The sequence below is a fragment of the Coenobita brevimanus genome, chromosome 51, assembly GCF_032717465.1.
Source record: "Coenobita brevimanus isolate Jiangsu-jjx chromosome 51, ASM3271746v2, whole genome shotgun sequence".
Taxonomy (NCBI): domain Eukaryota; kingdom Metazoa; phylum Arthropoda; class Malacostraca; order Decapoda; family Coenobitidae; genus Coenobita; species Coenobita brevimanus.
The window spans coordinates 24,273,708-24,290,788 of record NC_137004.1 but is presented as its reverse complement, the minus strand read 5'-3'; the positions used below and the strand labels follow the sequence as shown (position 1 = coordinate 24,290,788).

General features: G+C 41.3%; 1 protein-coding gene across 1 annotated transcript; it reads right to left on the bottom strand.

Annotated features, from left to right (window-relative positions):
* Positions 1 to 846: 846 nt before the first annotated feature.
* LOC145400091 (rhomboid-related protein 1-like) lies at positions 847 to 16,808 on the bottom strand. The gene is made up of 6 exons (XM_080272595.1): positions 16,706 to 16,808; positions 14,823 to 14,984; positions 12,217 to 12,362; positions 9,372 to 9,585; positions 5,690 to 5,803; positions 847 to 1,120 (listed from the first exon to the last, which is right to left on the bottom strand). Exons 1-6 carry the CDS (start codon positions 16,712 to 16,714, stop codon positions 920 to 922), a joined length of 846 nt encoding a protein of 281 aa, XP_080128721.1. The 5' UTR covers positions 16,715 to 16,808; the 3' UTR covers positions 847 to 919.
* Positions 16,809 to 17,081: the final 273 nt, after the last annotated feature.

Below are 17,081 nucleotides of genomic sequence, written 5' to 3'. Positions count from 1 at the left end.
GCTTACTCTTTTCTTTGTCCCCTCCTTACATTTTGTCCAAAAAATACTCAGACGCAGGAGGAATATATTAAGAAGTATCCCTGACCCATGAGCGAGATTAAGATAAGTAGAAACATTAGAAAACAATTGAGTGGCTTCCTTCTTTCCACTCTCCTTTATGTCATCTTCCTTTAAACTATTCCTCCTCTTTCTCTTTCCTTTTTAATTTACTTCATTTCTCTCTTCCCATCTTCATTATTTTTTCAGGTCTTTTATCTTTCAACTTCCTTGATTTCTCTTTTCTTTCCTGCCTCTTTCCTTCCTGCATCTCATTTTTCCGTCCTTTCTCTCCCTCAGTATTTGTTATCAGAGAAGTATGAAGACACAGGGAGGAATATATTACCTATTATTCCGGTACCCACGACCAGGATGAAGATAAGTAGAGTCACCAGAGTACTGTTGAGTGCCTTCCCTCCTTCCCTGCTTCCTTCCTTCCTTCCTTCCTTCCTTCCTTTACGTCTCTTCTCGTCCATCCATTTTCCCTCTCCGTCTCTTATCATAGTCCTCATTCTTTCCTTTCTGTATTCCCATTTCCCGCCTTACTTCTTGTCACTGTTCCCATCTCCGTATTCCATCCTGCTTGTCTTCCAATGTTCGTATTTATTTCCCTCTTCCGTTGTTCTTATTAATTCATTAGTCTCCTTCACTGTTCCTTAGTCCCTTATTATTCTCCGTCCTTATTTCCTATTTCTTTATTATTCTCCTATTTCCTCATTTCTTAAGTAATCTCCTCCCTTATTCCATAGTTATTCTCCACCTTTGTTCCTTATTCTTTCTTTATTCTCTTCACTTGCTTCTTATCCCTTCATAATACACTTCCCTTGAATCTTATGTCTTCTTTCTTCTCTTCTATTGATTCTTATTCCTTGCATTCTTCCCCTCAGTACTGGCTCTCCGGGAAGTATTCAGGCACGGGCAGGAACACGTTTAGCAGTACACCTGAGGCAATGAGCATGAAGAATACGACCAGCGCCACCCACCAGCAGTACCTCTCCCACTTACGCTGCTGCAGGTTCCTCAGTAGATTGATGCCCACCAGCATTCCCGCCATGGCGCCCCCCAGGTGAGCCATGTGACCCGTCTGTAATTAGCAAGAGGCAGGTGAAGGAGGGAGGGAGAGGCTGGGAGACTGGAGGGGGAGAATGAAACAAGAAATGGGGAGACAGATGATGATGGAGTGAAGGAGGGAGATGGGGAGGTGGGGAAGGAAAAAATGGAATGCAATGAAAGACGGAGACAGGGGATGCAGTAAAGGAGGGAGTGAGGGAGGATGAGAAGTGGATGGAACATAATATCACAGGGAAGCAGGCAGTGGACTGAGAGAGGCTGCGAGGTGGGGAAGGATGGGAGGGGGAGAGTGGAACATAAAACTGGTATGCAGGTGAAGGGGTGTGGAACGATAAGAGGAGGATATGAAACTTAAGAAAATAGGGAGACAGATGAAGTAGTGAGGGAGAGTGAGAAATGGAGAATGGAACAAAAGATAATAGGGAAGCAGGCGAAGCGAGGCAGACGGTGCGGTGGGAAAGGATGAAAGGAGAATGGAACCTAACGAAGTACGGAGACAGATGAAGGAGTGTGGGAGGGAATAGGAGAAGGTGAAGGAAAGAAATACACGACAAGTGAAGGAGAAAGGGAGTGAGGGAGACGGTGATAGAGTGGAACCGAAGAAAATTTGAAGACGAGTGAAGGAGTGATGGAGGGATGAGATGATGAGAAGGGGAGGGGAAGAATGGAACATAAGAGAAAAGGCAGACAGGTGAAGGTGCGAGGGAGAGGGTTGGATAGGATAGGAGGGAATAAATGGAACATAAGAACAAAATAAAATAGGATAACTGCAGTAGGCCACCTGGAAGGGATAAGGGAAATGTAGCAGGTTGGAGGGAGTACAAATTATTATATATAAACCTCTGGGTAACAGGTCTGTCGTCCAATTACCAGATTTTCTGCTGGAGATGAAATAATCGCCCATAAACCTGAAAGTGGAAGAAAAAGATGATGGAAACGGGAAGGCTGTCCCATGTCCATCACATCCTCCGGCATAACTGTCGACAGGAAAAGACAGAAAAACAGCATGGCTGTTAAAGAAAACAAATGGGCATTTCTACTGGAAAGGCGAAAAGGGAGGGATAGAAGAGGAAAAGAATGGAAAAGAGGAAGATAAGTTGTTTAGAAAGGAGAATGGAAAAGAGGAAGATAAGTGGTTTAGAAAGGACAATGGAAAAGAGGAAGATAAGTGGTTTAGAAAGGAGAATGGAAGAGAGATGAAGAGAAATGTGAAGAAAGGAGGAGGACATAAAAGGTATTGGAAAGATTGGAGAGAGCGAGAGAGGGTAGTGATGCAGACAGAAGGAAAATGGAAAGAGTATTGCACAATGGCTAGTGAGTGCGTGCGTGTGTGGGGGGGAAGGGGAGGAGGGCAAAGAGATTGTAACAAAATGTAAAGGATGGTAGGCGAACAAGCAATCCCAGAAGAGGAAATGTAACTGAAGGGGGAGGCTGAGGATTAGGAGAAAGTTGCCACAAGAGCAAAGAATGTAAAATTATCTTACGTAAAATTGCAGAGAAAATAAGAAAAGCAAGGCAGCTGGCCATGAGAGTATAATGAGACAGAATGACGTGTACGAGAAAAATAAAGGTGACCGAGGACGTGAGAGAACAAACATACAAAAACCAAGGACAGAAGGGGAAGAATGACAAATATGAACAGATTGAGGAAGAATAATGTAGCAACGAAGCAGTGTGTAGAAGAGAAAAGGGAAGAGAGACAAGCAGAGAAACACCAGCTAGATCTCCAAAAGGAGAAAGAAAGGGAAGTATTCGTTGAGATATATAGGGAATTGGAAAGGGGGAATCTGAACTGAAAGTTAAAATGTAATTTAAATGTAAAACCTGACCAGAGAGATAAAATCTGGCTTGAAAGATGAAAGTTGACTTGGTAAACTTTGCACTGAAAGTTAAATTCAAATTGCAAAATAACATTCGACTCTACGGAAAAATTTTACCTTACAAATACAATATAACTCGAGAGGTAAAATATGAAATGAAAGAAAAAATTTGTTTAAAACGACGTGCTGCGTGCTGGTGGAAATACAGCGTGATGCCTGCAGCCACAACAGCAACAAATGGCACTATAAATCCGGAGTATTATCCTCGTGTGGACAATTTTTCAAGCACAGTGTAATATTTTATTCTCACCCTCACACACACCCAAGCTGAGAAGTTGGTACTATCCTGGCATGACCTATATTTTCAGACCCTCTTTCTTCATGTCTGTATTGGCATGACTTCTTTTCACATTACTTATATTCCTGTGATCTTTTTCATCTTGACCTCTATTCTAATGACCCTTATCTTCATTATCAGTATCCTCGTGAACTTTCATCTTCGTCACTGATATTCTCATAACCTGTGTCCTTACGACCTTTATTTCATGACCTATATCATTATCTGTCTTCATTACTAGTATTCTCATGACCTCTCTTCATGACCAATGGTCTCAAAAGTTCTCGTCATGACTATTATTCTCATTATCTTTCATGACTATTATTCTCATTGTCTTTCATGACTATTATTCTCATTGCCTTCCATGACTACTATTCTCATTACCTTTCATGACTACTATTCTCATTACTTCTCATGACTAGTATTTTCATTCCTTTTCATGACCAGTATTCTCATTGCCTCATAACCAGTATTGTTATTACCTTTCAGAACTAGTATTCTCATTACCTCTTTTCATGGTCAGTATTCTCATAGCCTCTCTTCATAACCAATGCGTTCATGACCCATGCTTCCATGACCTCTGTCCTCTGGATTTGATAATCTAATGACCTTTTTCAGTCCTCATGACCTATAATAACCTTTGTCTTGATGGCCAATATTATCATGACCTCTTTCTTGATTACCTTTATTTTCATGACTTCTTCCCCCATGGCCAGTCCTCATGACCTATTCCATCATGACCACTACCTTGACCTAATCTCTCATGACCATTGCCATCATAGCCTTCATGACCAATATTCTAGCGACCTATCGTCATTACTTACATCCTTATCTAATTGACCTATTCTAAGGATCTCTCATCATGATCTACGCTCTCATGAACCCCCTTACCAACGACCCCTATCTTAATTACATCAGTCTTAATTATCCATATCTAAATTACCTTAATCATAATTGCCCCTATTTTATTTACCATTGTCTTCTTTACTCCTATCTTCATGACCTGCCATACATCTTCATAATCTTTCCCTTCACGACACTTCCTGTCCTCTGTCTTCCTAGCTCAGTCTCTGTGGCATGGGAGTGTATTCATTATTTCTGTATTCATGATTTCTTGCCTTCATACTGCTCTAAATAAAATCTCTCTCTCTCTCTCTCTCATTTTTTTTAATCACTGCTAATCACTGTACCTGCCAGAAACAATCAATACGTCGACTATCAGGTTAGGAAAAGGGATGTCAGACCCTTGTTACGTGCTCCTCCGTACGTAATTCTTCCATTCATCAATTCATCCATCCTATCTAATCCCTAGTTATTTCCCTCGCCTCGTTAACTTTCATGCCTCGCAGCCATGCCCATTCATTACCATATTCATCGTAGTACTTCTTGGCGAGATGATGATGATGATGATGATGATGATGATGATAATGATGATGATGATGATGATGATGATGATGATGAGATGATGATGATGATGATGATGATGGTGATGATGATGAAAATAATAATAATAATAATAATAATAATAATCCATCCATCCATCAGCCAATCCTACGTTGCCCCACGAGGAGCGTAGGAGCCCGGGGCTAGGCAGTTGGTCCTGACATTTAAGATGAGAGTGACCAGCCTCACTCATCCCTGAGTGGCTTTACTTGAGCAGTAAACCCCAACCACCCGTTGGATAGAAACCTTCACCGGCTCAATCCGATTGGAGCACAATAATTACCCAGTAAACCACCAGGCGCCAAAATTTGGTTATATGGTTACCACCCAGCGTAGTAAATGGTTTCCTGGTGTTCAGGAAACCATTTGGCCTGTCACTCAGTGTAGAGTCACCCACAAGCAGAAGGAAGAGGAAAGAATGAAGGAAAGAAAGACAGAAGAGGGAGTGTAAAGTCACCCGTAGGCAGAAGGACGAGGAAAGACTGAAGGAAAGAAAGACAGAGGAGGATGGAAGGAAAGAAGGATGGAGGAGAGGAGAGGACAGACACCCGAGTGCACCACTACATTGAGTGAGTGGATGGTGAGCGCTCCCACCTACCACACAATAATAATAATAATAATAATAATAATAATAATAATAATATCACTTGCTAATCTATCTATTGCCAGACGCCATAATCCCGTAAGGGGTGGTCATTTGACTTTGAGTTATTTGTTTTACGGGGAGGGGCACTAACCCTCCACCAACCCACTTGCTGACACGTTGGGAGCACGTATGTTCTGGTTATATGGTTACCACCCAGCGTTGCAAATGGTTTCTTGACTTACATGAAACCATTTGGCTTGTCACTCGATGTAAAGCCACCTGTAAGGGAAAGAAAAGCAATAAGAAGTGACAGGAAAGATGGTAGAAATAGGAAGAGAGGAGGGCAGGCACAGAAAAAGAATGGTAAAGGATATAAATAATCCCAAAAGTACTAACGTTGCTGGGAGTTGGCGACCAATAGGAGTCGTAGAGGGCCATGGACAGGTCTGATATGGTGATGATCAGGATGAAGGCCAGTTGGAACCATCGGTACTGCATCTCGGACCAGTTCTGCGGGAGGGAGGACGAGGGTCAGACACAGACAGAGTTAAGGAGCAAAATATTAATGGGATACATGAAAGACGGTATGAAGGAAGAGGGAAGGGGATGGGAGGTTGTGAATGAAATTATGCTAATAAATTAGTAGACAGATAGACAAACAGATAAATGCTAGAAAAGTTATGCAACATTAAGTAGGGCATCGCGGTAAGGTTTTAGATATCCTTGTTGTGGGTTTCTGTACGCTCACTTAAGTATACAATTTTAATTATCAAAACGTTACCAGCTCAGGGTTGTAGTGCACGTAGTTAGTGAGTGATCAACATTTCAAGAGGCTATCTTACCATACCCATACAATTCGCATAAAAATATACACCAGAAATTTGAGATTATTAATGCGTTTCCATCACTTAATCAGAATTATAAGTGACCAACCCACGCACCAAGTGGAGAGTGTTTGGCAGAGTGGCTCCAGGCCTTAATTATTGACTTTCAGTGATGGAAGGGAGGGAATGTGCGTAGGGATCGAGTAGTCATTGTATGATTATTGTGTCTGCCTGTGTTTGACGAAACAGCGCTAGGGATGGGTCAGCTTTCATCGACCATAGGGAGGTACATCACACAGGGGTCGGATGGTCAGCACAAACTCGTTACATCTCCAGCAGCAGGCTGTTATGCATAGTTTCCTCCCACTAAGATCTTAGCTGATGGAAGGCGCTGAAACCTCTGACATAACTCGCCTAAGCACTGCCCACTGTCCTAACCAACCAATAAGATAGTCCAGTTCCCGTGACGATCACATCCCTTGGCTCCTCCCACCTAATGATCAACCAACGGGAGGCGTCATTTATTCCTTCAGCTAAGCCCTGCTAGCAGGATGACTCAGCAAGTTTCCACGCAATACACAGATTATAAGAATTATGGTAGATTTCAACATAACTCCCATTTGTGGTACGGCAAACATCAAGCACGTAATCAATTTCGGTCTCGGCATGGCTCGGTATGTCTTGCGTTATGGTTTCTGTGACTAAGGTAAACTCTTCATACACAGCCATATACATCTTAAAATGACAAGTAATCTCTAATATGTAAATTTATTTATTCCGGTAATCTGTTTGGGTATGGCAAGATACTTTCATCAAATCTCTATGACTCACTGACTCCGCGAGTGCTAGCCTGAGACGGTAGAAGCTGTGATCATTAAAATCTTACGCACAAGAGAACACACAGAAATTTACAACTTGAATATCTACAAAATTTTAGAGCTCCACTTCAATTTCCTGCATCATATCTTCTCGCAGTTTAAATCAGTTTCTTGTTATACTTCCATGAAATATGAAGACAAGAGAGGAAAAAAGAGATGGAAGAAAGATAATGAGACTGAGATGAGGAAGAAAGAAGTAAGAAAGGCTGATGACAGAAGAAAATATGAAAAAAAAAGAAAAAAAGAAAAAAGAAACAAGAGAGTGGAGAGTGGAAAAAAAGATGAGACACATAAGAAGAGAGAAGGGAGGATGACATTGACAGAGGTGGGAGGAAAAGCAGAGAGATGGAAACAAGGAGATGAATGACATTGTAGAAGAGATTGGAAAAGAGAAAGGAGAGGAAGAAAGATTGGACTAAAACGAAGTGAAACGAAGTCGAGAGGAAAGAAAATTGAAGAGGAGCCAAGAAATGGGAGAAATAGAAGTAAAGAGAGACAGGTAAATGAAGGAGGAAGAGAGATGCAATGGTATGGTGTGAAAGAAATAAAGGAAAACAGGAGGAAGAGTGAATGAGAGAATTGGGAGAAAAAATGAACAAAGAGGAAGCATGAGACTAAGGGAGTGGAGAAACAAAATAATAATAATAATAATAATAATAATATCTGAAAAAGTGGCAGAAGGATACGAAAAGAGAAAAGAAGAAAAAAGAAGCAAGAGAAAAACAACGTAGATGTGAGAGAAGAGAAGAGAAGAAAAAAATTAGAAAGATGGAAGGATACGAAGGGGAAATTAGAAAAGAAAAGGAAGCAAGAGAAAAACGGTGTGGAAGTGATAGAGAGAGAGAACACAGAAGACAGACGGGGATTGAGAGCAGTGGTATAAAAGAAGAAATAAAGAAAAAGGGGAGGAAGGATGAGACTGAGAAAGGTGGGATGAAAAAAGAAAAGTGGATAGGGAAAGAATATGTGGAAGAAGTGTGAGAAAAAGAGAGAAAAGTGAATATGAGGTGGAAGGAAAAGTGGAGAGAAGTGAGGAGTGAAGATGAAGTAAGAAATGAAGAAAGTGAGAAGAAAATGAAAGAAATTAATGGGAAAGGAGATGGAAAAGAAAGAAAATGAGCAAAAATTCATTAATAGTAAAGGCATTTTATATATATATATATATATATATATATATATATATATATATATATATATATATATATATATATATGAGTCACAGTGGATGTGGGAGCCTGGCGAGTGTAACAGGGAGGGGGAGAGAACGGGGAAGGGGAGAAGGACTGAAAAATCCAGGAAGATGCGATTTGCAAAAGATGACTGCAAGAATCCATCAGCCAAAACGAACCTTTGAAACAGTTTTCTTTTTTTATCGTGTTTTCTTACTTATCCATTAGTTTTTATTTTTGGATATTCGTCGTTCAGTTTTGTCTTTTCTATTTTTTCATGTTTCCCGGTTTCTTAGTGGATTTTCTTACATACCTATAAAGTAGTTTTCCTGGATTTCCGTCATGCCTTTTTTTTTTTTTTTTTTTTTTTTTTTTGACGTTGATGTATGGTTGGCGTTGATAGTATGTTGTAAGCAAAGCTACATTATGAATTGTAGTGTGTGTGTTAGATATACCAAACATTTATTTCTGTGGTTATGTTTTACGCTCACAGGTAGGATGATAAATGGACAGACTGATAAAAATATACAAAAACCGACAGATAAATAGTTACATACATGCAAATAGTAGCTGGATATATAGAAAATTAAACATAGATATGAATATAGATAAATAATAAACAGGGAAGGCTTTTCATGTAATACCTTTAACTACCGAGCAGAAATATGAAATGACATACAAAATCACAACTTTGCCTACACACTCGCCTTTACTCATTCTTGATACTGCACACCTGTAGGAGATTCCACTGCACACACACACACACACACACACACACACACACACACACACTGTCACACGACGCTAACACACACGTACACATTCCATCCTAAATACCTACTATCACTTATGTTTGGCCTGTGTGGTGGGGATGGAGAGTGAGACACCAACGAGGAGAGTGTATGTGAGTGAAGATTGAGGGGGAGACCGAGGATGTGATGAAGGGTTGGAGTGGAGAAGTAGGCCTATATGAGAGAGGGGAGGAGTGAGTTAGGTGAGGATAGTGATTTGGCAGGGGACAGGGCGACATGGAGGAGATTTGTTTATGGCCACCTCATACGTTATTAAGGCGTCTGGCTATACAGTGGATAGAAAGACTCATCATTACATTTCGCACACGCAACTATTTGCCCATATTTTTTAACAGTCCCAGCACCGCTACAGTCTCTCTCTCTCTCTCTCTCTCTCTCTCTCTCTCTCCACTCACCAGCAGGATATTTCCAACATGTGCGTACGATATAGCAAACACTCCCCCCGAGGCCCCAGCTAGGTACACCCTGGGGGCCGTGACGGACTGGGCCAGGGACCCCCCCAGCACCCCCGCCAGGTAGATCAGCCCGACGCGCCACCAGCCATGCACTAGCTCCAGCAGTGTACCCAGCATCGTCTGCATTATCAGGTTCATCGTTATGTGCATGTACCTGAAGAAGGGGAAGAAAAAGAGGTATATACTGATTGCTTTATAATATTGCGTAACGTTATGTGAAATCTGATACCTGAATTTTTAACCTCCCCTTTCCGGTAATGTGTCTAGTATCGTGTGCAGTACCAGGTTCATGGTAAGGTAAATGTACCTGAAGAAGAATGGGTGAGATTAAGAGTATGACTGTGTAGGTTTTCCGTCTACTGAATGAAATAATTAAGAGTTAGCAATTGAACAATAACAGAAGAATATTTGAACTAAAATATTTTCTTTTTCACGTTTTCTCTTTCTCATTATTTCTCTCTGGATGTGCGTATAGCGAGGCGCCATAGAATTTATCACACGCGCGATGTTCATTTCTCTGCTAACGACCTTCCGTGTCAACGAACTGTGTCGGTAAATGCTTGGCTATTGATCAAATGATAAAACCCTGGAATGGGGCGATTACACGTGTTCATTTACCTCCCCCCTAACATGGAAAAAACGGTCATGTGAAAATATGAGCGTAATATCCAATATTTAATTGTTAGAATTCATTTAAGAAAACATAGTGTTACAACAGAAAATCTTTTTAAAATCAGTTTCATAGTGGAGCATGTCATTTGAAGCCCTCAGTACATTACCTTGGAGAGTTGGGATTGCAAGGGGTTCCTTTGGGTTCATGATTAAATACTGTATATAGCCAAAAACAAACTTTACTGAATGTGTCCACTGCCAGCTGAAAGACACTCTTCGTTATCTCACATAGTAGAAAAGTGTTTAGCCTCTGAAAACCATCGCAGTCGGGTTGGGTCAGGTCGGGTCAGGTCAGGCCGGGCTGGGTTGTATCAGGCCGCTCATTTTTCAGCTGAACGTAAACATCGCTTCGCTAAGCTTGTTCGCTTTGCTCACTGCTCTCACCTGCTCGTAACAAGGGGTATCTGGCATCGCCTACAATTCTGGATGGGTGAGAAAGGCCCCAGCCACCCTGCACATCCACCCACCCACCAACCCTTCCCACTCACCTACCTCTTCCAACCCACCCATCTATCCTACCCATCGACCACCCTGCCAACCCACTCACCTATCCGTGCAGCCTCGCCACACCCACCCAACCCTGCCCACCCATTCACCCATCCAAGCTGCCTCACCACACCAACCCAACCGTGCCCTCCCTCCCACCCATCCTAAACCACCACAGCACTCACCTTCCCACCCACTCCACCATCCCTGCCCCACCAGACCCACCCATCCACTCAACCCTGCCCTCCAGACTCACCTACCCATTCAACCCTCCCCCTCCAGACCTACCCATCCACTCAAACCTGCCCACCCACCCTACCAGCCCTGCCCAACTCACCAATCCGTCCACCCATCCAACTCGCTGTAGCAACTTCGAATACTGATCCGGTTGTAATATTTAAAAGAGAAAAAACTCTACGGTAATTGACTGCCATGTTTCCACCATGTTGACTGCTGCTAATTTTTTCCAGTCTTGGCCACCAAGGGCACCACTTTATTCCTACTGTCACTGACGCCAGACGAACTTGATTCACAATATCGTGAATGTTAAATGCGCATTGATTCTTCCACTGTTGTCTCTTGTATTTGACTTAGCTGAGGTAAGATCTCTCATACTGAATACTAAGCTCTGACACATTAAAATTTTTAATATGCAATGCTTAGGATAAAGATGTGCCCCAGGGTAATGTGTAGGCCTACTCATCAGTCAGTTTGTGCTCAGAAGTGCATTTATGTTCGCCGATTTGTGGTCTTCTGTAATGATATGCATATTGTATTTCATTATATATATATTAGACTGACCGGTAGAAGAGATTTAACAAAACTGAAGGTATGTGAAGTTCCGTCTTAGCGACACCAAGGGTTACGGATCTTTCATGGCGTCGTTCCCCTTGTAAATGTCACGTTTTCTTATAAGTATCCTTGTTAGAAAACGGTCACATTTTAGGGTAACGTAGTCATTTTTGTCCCTTACTGATAACGTGCACGTCTGTACACATACCTATATCTTTATACATGCGTACCTATTCTTTATATACAGTATGTCTATGGCGACATGTGCATGAATATATATACGTGTATGTATAGATATATATGTATATGTATGTGCGTATATGTGCCTCTCTGCATATGTATGTACGTATGTGTGTGTCACTATATCCCATTTTCGCATTTCTAAATTTGTAATGATAATTACTGCAACATCTTTGTCCCATGTATGTGTCATTGTATATCTCTGTTCATTACTGCGCTTGTAATGATAATTGCTTGTATACCTTTTATTTTATACCTTACATGTGTCAATGTAACCCTTTGCTCTCACGCACATTCCTTGTTTGGCCTTCAGCGACAATGTTCCTCAGATTGTTGGGGCTTGTGCTGAATGGTAAACAAAGCACCTAAATAAAAAAAAAATACTGATAACATTTAGAAAACAGTCCACCATTTCCCCCTTTTTTTCTTTTCTTTTTATCTGAACGAGTCTAAAATAATACGGTACCATTTAGGCCAGCTCACAGATAAACGATTCTGTGTGTAATTATACTGTATCTCATGTTGCAGAACCGCTTGCAATTGCCCAGGGTTATGATATTTGAATAATATTGACAGTTTGGGGGACAGGTCTTACCCTGAGTGTATGAGGGCGTAGCTGATGTAGCGCCACGCCTCGTAGCGCCTGTACGGGTTGTAGATGAGAGGGCTGTCTAGGGGTGCTGGACCACTAGCTGTCACTGGCTTCTCCATCACCGAGGCATAGTACACGAACACGCCGATCTGAAATGGTAGGAGAGGGGAAGCCTGAGGGAGAGGCAGGAGCATCCATATGACATTTCTGGTGGACTCCAAAATCAGTATCGAAATTTATAAACAGTACAAAGTTTAGCAAAGTTTACGAAGTTGTGAGCTACTACAGTATTCTTGTTTATGGTTAGTGGATATGGAGGTATTATTTGTTAGCATTTCATTGCTTACTTACGACAGAGGAATATGGTATACTAAAGGGACACACTTTAACCTCTCCACTATAATGACGTTTTACTTATCCCAGACTGATTTTTTTTTTTTTCCCCGGACACCCTACATTCGCTCTGATTAAGGGAGACCTCTCGTGTTAAAAAGCTTTAGTTACGGACTTTAGAAATGAGTAACGTTCGCTGTGTTGGGGGGGCAGACAAATAAACGGTGAAGATAATACTGTGTGCGAGTGGACGCATGAATAATCAGTAAAAGAATGCCAGCGCAGGTAAACAGTCAGTCATTTCCTTTAAATATCTGGTGTTTCGAAGTGATGATTCCAACCCGTCTGATTACAGCCAAATTGTCTAGAAATATATCGTTGTGTTCTGCCAGTTTCGAGACAACATAATTATAAAGAACAGTGACTGCCTTGACACATGCACTTTCAGCAATATTCTTTTAGACGTCAGTGATTTCGAGCACCGGCAGCGACATTCCTGCTCCTTTGATATGAGTATACGTATTAAGATTAACAAGCTATTGGTGTTAATGTTGCTGTGGTTGTTTTGTTGTTGATGTCTGGGTGTATACGAGTGAAGCTGATGAGAGGAAAAGAGACATACTAAATAAACAAGATAAAAAGATAAAACTGCATTATAGGCGAGCATATGAATGAAGAAGGAATAGCGTGATAGAGTCGAGTCAGAATAGGATTAAGGGGCTGGAATGGAATGAGGTGCTAGAGATGAGTCCGGACAGGGCTTAAAGTGAGCTGGATCGAACTGGAGTAAGTAGGTTAGGAATGACTTAGAATGGAGTGCTGAATGTAAGCCAGGACTGAATTGCGATGGAATGAGATTCTTCAACTGAATCAGGATAAAGCTGGATGGACTGTGGTATGGCAGTTGAAATAAGGTTGGGTTTGGATGGAATGAAGTGCTGTGGCTGAGTCAGAAGAGAGTTGGGAGGGAGTGTGGTGGTGCAGTTGAGTCAGGATAGAATTGGGATGGAATGAGTATTACATTTGAGCTAGGAAAAGGTTAAGATGGACTATGGGAGCCACGAATTTGTTAAAATAGGGCTGGGATGTGATGTGGACCTACGCGTACGGTGGGATAGAGTTGGGTTGGAATGAGGTGCTCAGCTTGTCAAGGCGGGTTACGTAGAAGTCACATTATCGCAACGTGTCGGAATAAAAAAAAGTAAAAAAAAAAAGAGCTGTGTTGAAAATTACGTAAATAAGTAAATAGTAGCAGTTGTTACCTTAAGTATGGATACCTCTTCTTTAATTCATTTTCCTCACAACTATAACAGTTTTACCTAGTCTGGCTCAGATTTTTGTCCTTTAGCAGCTTGTTTCATGTAGCAGAGGGACAGGAAAAGATAATGTTATGGCTCTACAGTCTACACCCTTTCCATGGCATTTCTTTGTGACTAACATCACATTCAAAACTTAATCTACTGTTACAGCTCAACATTCAAGATGGAGAGATGGTGATTTTAGGACAAGTTAGGGTAAAAAGAGTATATATCCTTTTATTCGCCATAGGGAAAAAAAAAAAAAAACATGCAGTGAACGAGGTTAGATATAATCACTATTAATTCCTACGGTACGATGACGTCTTGTTTTAAATTTATTCTTGCTGCCACCGGACGATTTTATCCAGTTTACGAGACTTCCTTCGTAGTGAGGGAGCTCATAAAATTTGCTTCTACTGCGACACCGAAAAATACTTCTTTATTTTCAGATGAACGCACTTACATAAATGGATCTTTGTACACTCTCTCTCTCTCTCTCTCTCTCTCTCTCTAAATTCCCTCTCTGATCCCCTTCATCCACCCTCTGTCTAACCTACACGCTCATATTCCCCCTTTCTCCACATCCACATCTCCCAAACACCCCACTTCCCTGTCATCTCCCTCTTCCTTTTCTCGAACATATCCCTTGCCCCTCTTCTCGCTGCACACACCATCCTCTTCACAGTCACACTTTTCATAAGCCCATCCAGTTCACTTCCCACAGCTGTCTGTATTTTACCCCCTCACAAACCAACTTCCCTCTGTTCCATCCCTCTCCTCCCCTTCCCCCTCACCCATTTTTCCTGTGTAATATCTTACTGCTGCTCATATTCCAAGGGAAGGCTGGGAACCAGCAAAAACGGAGCGTCTTCCTCAATGAATCCCGTGTAGTCCACATTGTGGTATAGTCGATATGCACTAATTCTAAGCCTTATGTTTTATATCTCTTCCTTCCTCTCCATCATTCACCCCACTCACCTCCACCAGCGCAGCAGTGATCATAAAGAGTGCAGGAGGGCAGCACTTAAACTCCTGCAGGTATGTCCGCTTTTCTACCGTCCTCTCGCTCCTCGGCACCACCACCAGAGCCCCGCTGGTCAACGCTGCTCGGGTTCTTGTCCCTGCGCTCGCTGACTCTGCCTAACTCGAGCAGAAAATACAAGTAATAATCATCACCATTATAATCTGACTTCCTGCTCATAAATGGGGTGTGCAGGATGCACAAACAGCAGTATGACATACACAAAAGCAGGGGTTACTGAAGCTTATGAAAATGTATTAACTAGATGGTTCTGTGGTCAAAAACAAGCAAAACAGAAATTAAGTTTAATCTTTGAAAAAGTTTATTATTACAGTAATTCTCATTAGTTCTTATTCTACGGACCTGAAAATTATTCTAGATAAGTTCATTGATACCAAAAATTATTACAGCATGCATGACATGAGTTGATTAAAGCTTAGCTTGTTCACACTGAAATGGTGCACTTGATCGCTACTGTGCCACAGTTTTAACCTCCTTGTTCAAGAAATTATGATTCCGACACTTATTTTTTCATCGTTATTATCATCCTGTCCCTTATCCCCACCTGAGGATGGCGTGAGGTGGGATCAGTAAACAACAAAAGATAAAGTACGAACGCTGAAAACTCTCAAAAGCATGCCTGGTGAAATGAGCCATACAGACATTCACGTATCATTCAAACCGCTGAGTCCTGACCGCATCACAAGACAAACAGTCTAACCAGGATACTTACACCTCCCATATACAGTATCTGCCATATAGTCATTCCTCCTATTACCAAGTAAAAAGAGGTCCCAAATCCTTGATATACGCTCCTTCGCACATAATTCATTCAACCAGTTTTATCCCCTGTAAGTTCCCAAGCCTCATCAGTGTTCCATACCATACTTTCTCACAAACTCACAGACCATATCCATCCACCTGCTTCTTGGATTACCACGGCCCCTTTCACCTCAACGTACTCACATACACTCGTTTCATCACCCTATATATATATCCATTTTCTACACTTAACAATAGCATCTAAGCATACTCTCTTCTACCCCTTTATCAACAGGCTTCTTATTCATCTTTCGCAAATCACTGTGCTTCTTATCCACTTAACGCACACAACATACATTCATCAACAGGAACATTTCAGCATCTTGTACTTTTGACATTTCACATTCGCATTACGCTGTACCAGAGTTTTATTTCCATATTTTAATGTGAGTAAATGCAAACCTATATCTGCAGTAATCATAAAGCCTTCATAATCAAATATGTTTCGAATTACAGTTTTCATAGCACCAGCCACTATACATTTTTCTAACGTCTTTTCCAAAACTTTTGAAGCATATAATCTTGTTACATCCAAAAGAAAATTTTCCCCTAGTCCTTTCCCGTTAAAATAAGAAAATTGAATTCATACCTGGTATCGTCAGCACAAGTAGAATCTGACCAAATTTCACACACCAGACCTTCAAGAAAAAAAAAAAAAAAAAAACTACACTCTGCCAAACCACAGATCTTCTCATCCCATCATGGAGAACAGTGATAAATAAAATTGTTCTTTAGTTCGTGAACACTTCATTACCTGTTCAACTCGAAGGAACAGAATTTCGTGCAACAAAAATATCCTTTAACAAGTCGCACTCAACAAAAAAAGGGAAAAATAATAATAATAAAAAAAAAAACTATCCATACTTCCCTTGCAGAATAAATGAAGAAAAAGTATTCTCTACCCCCAAAGATCATATATTCGTCTGATTCTACCAGTTCAGTACAGATCATCATAAAAAATAAATAAATAAATAAAAAATCCTACCCCCTTCAAAAATCATAAAACAGTTCTACTCACAAAGTTCATATACTCGTCATAGTTGAGGTATCCGTCTTGGTTCTTGTCCGCCTCCTGTAGCAGCTTGGACACCAGTATGTTAGGCAGATCGTCGCCATCGCTGGTGTACAGTAGGCGGTCCCTCAGCTGACCCAGGGGCACCCTCTTGGTCTGATCAGGGTCCCGGGCATTCCAGTATTCCCGCGCTATTTTCAGGTATTTGTTTTCCCGTGGCGACATCTGAGGAATATTGAGAGTACTTATACACCAGATTATTATTATTATTATTATTATTATTATTATTATTATTATTATCATCATCACTGGAGGCCGGACCGGCCTCCAGAGTAAGTTTTCGCTAGGTAGCGGTGGAAAAAGCCAGCATTAAATTTGGGAG

Bases quoted from the DNA above. Each gene is read 5' to 3' on its own strand.
- LOC145400091 (XM_080272595.1), bottom strand. The intron at 12,363-14,822 runs GTGAGTGGGGTG...CTACCATTTCAG, and splicing joins TCACTGCTGCGCTGGTGGAG to ATCGGCGTGTTCGTGTACTA. The intron at 1,121-5,689 runs GTTAGTACTTTT...TGCTAATTACAG, and splicing joins GGTCGCCAACTCCCAGCAAC to ACGGGTCACATGGCTCACCT.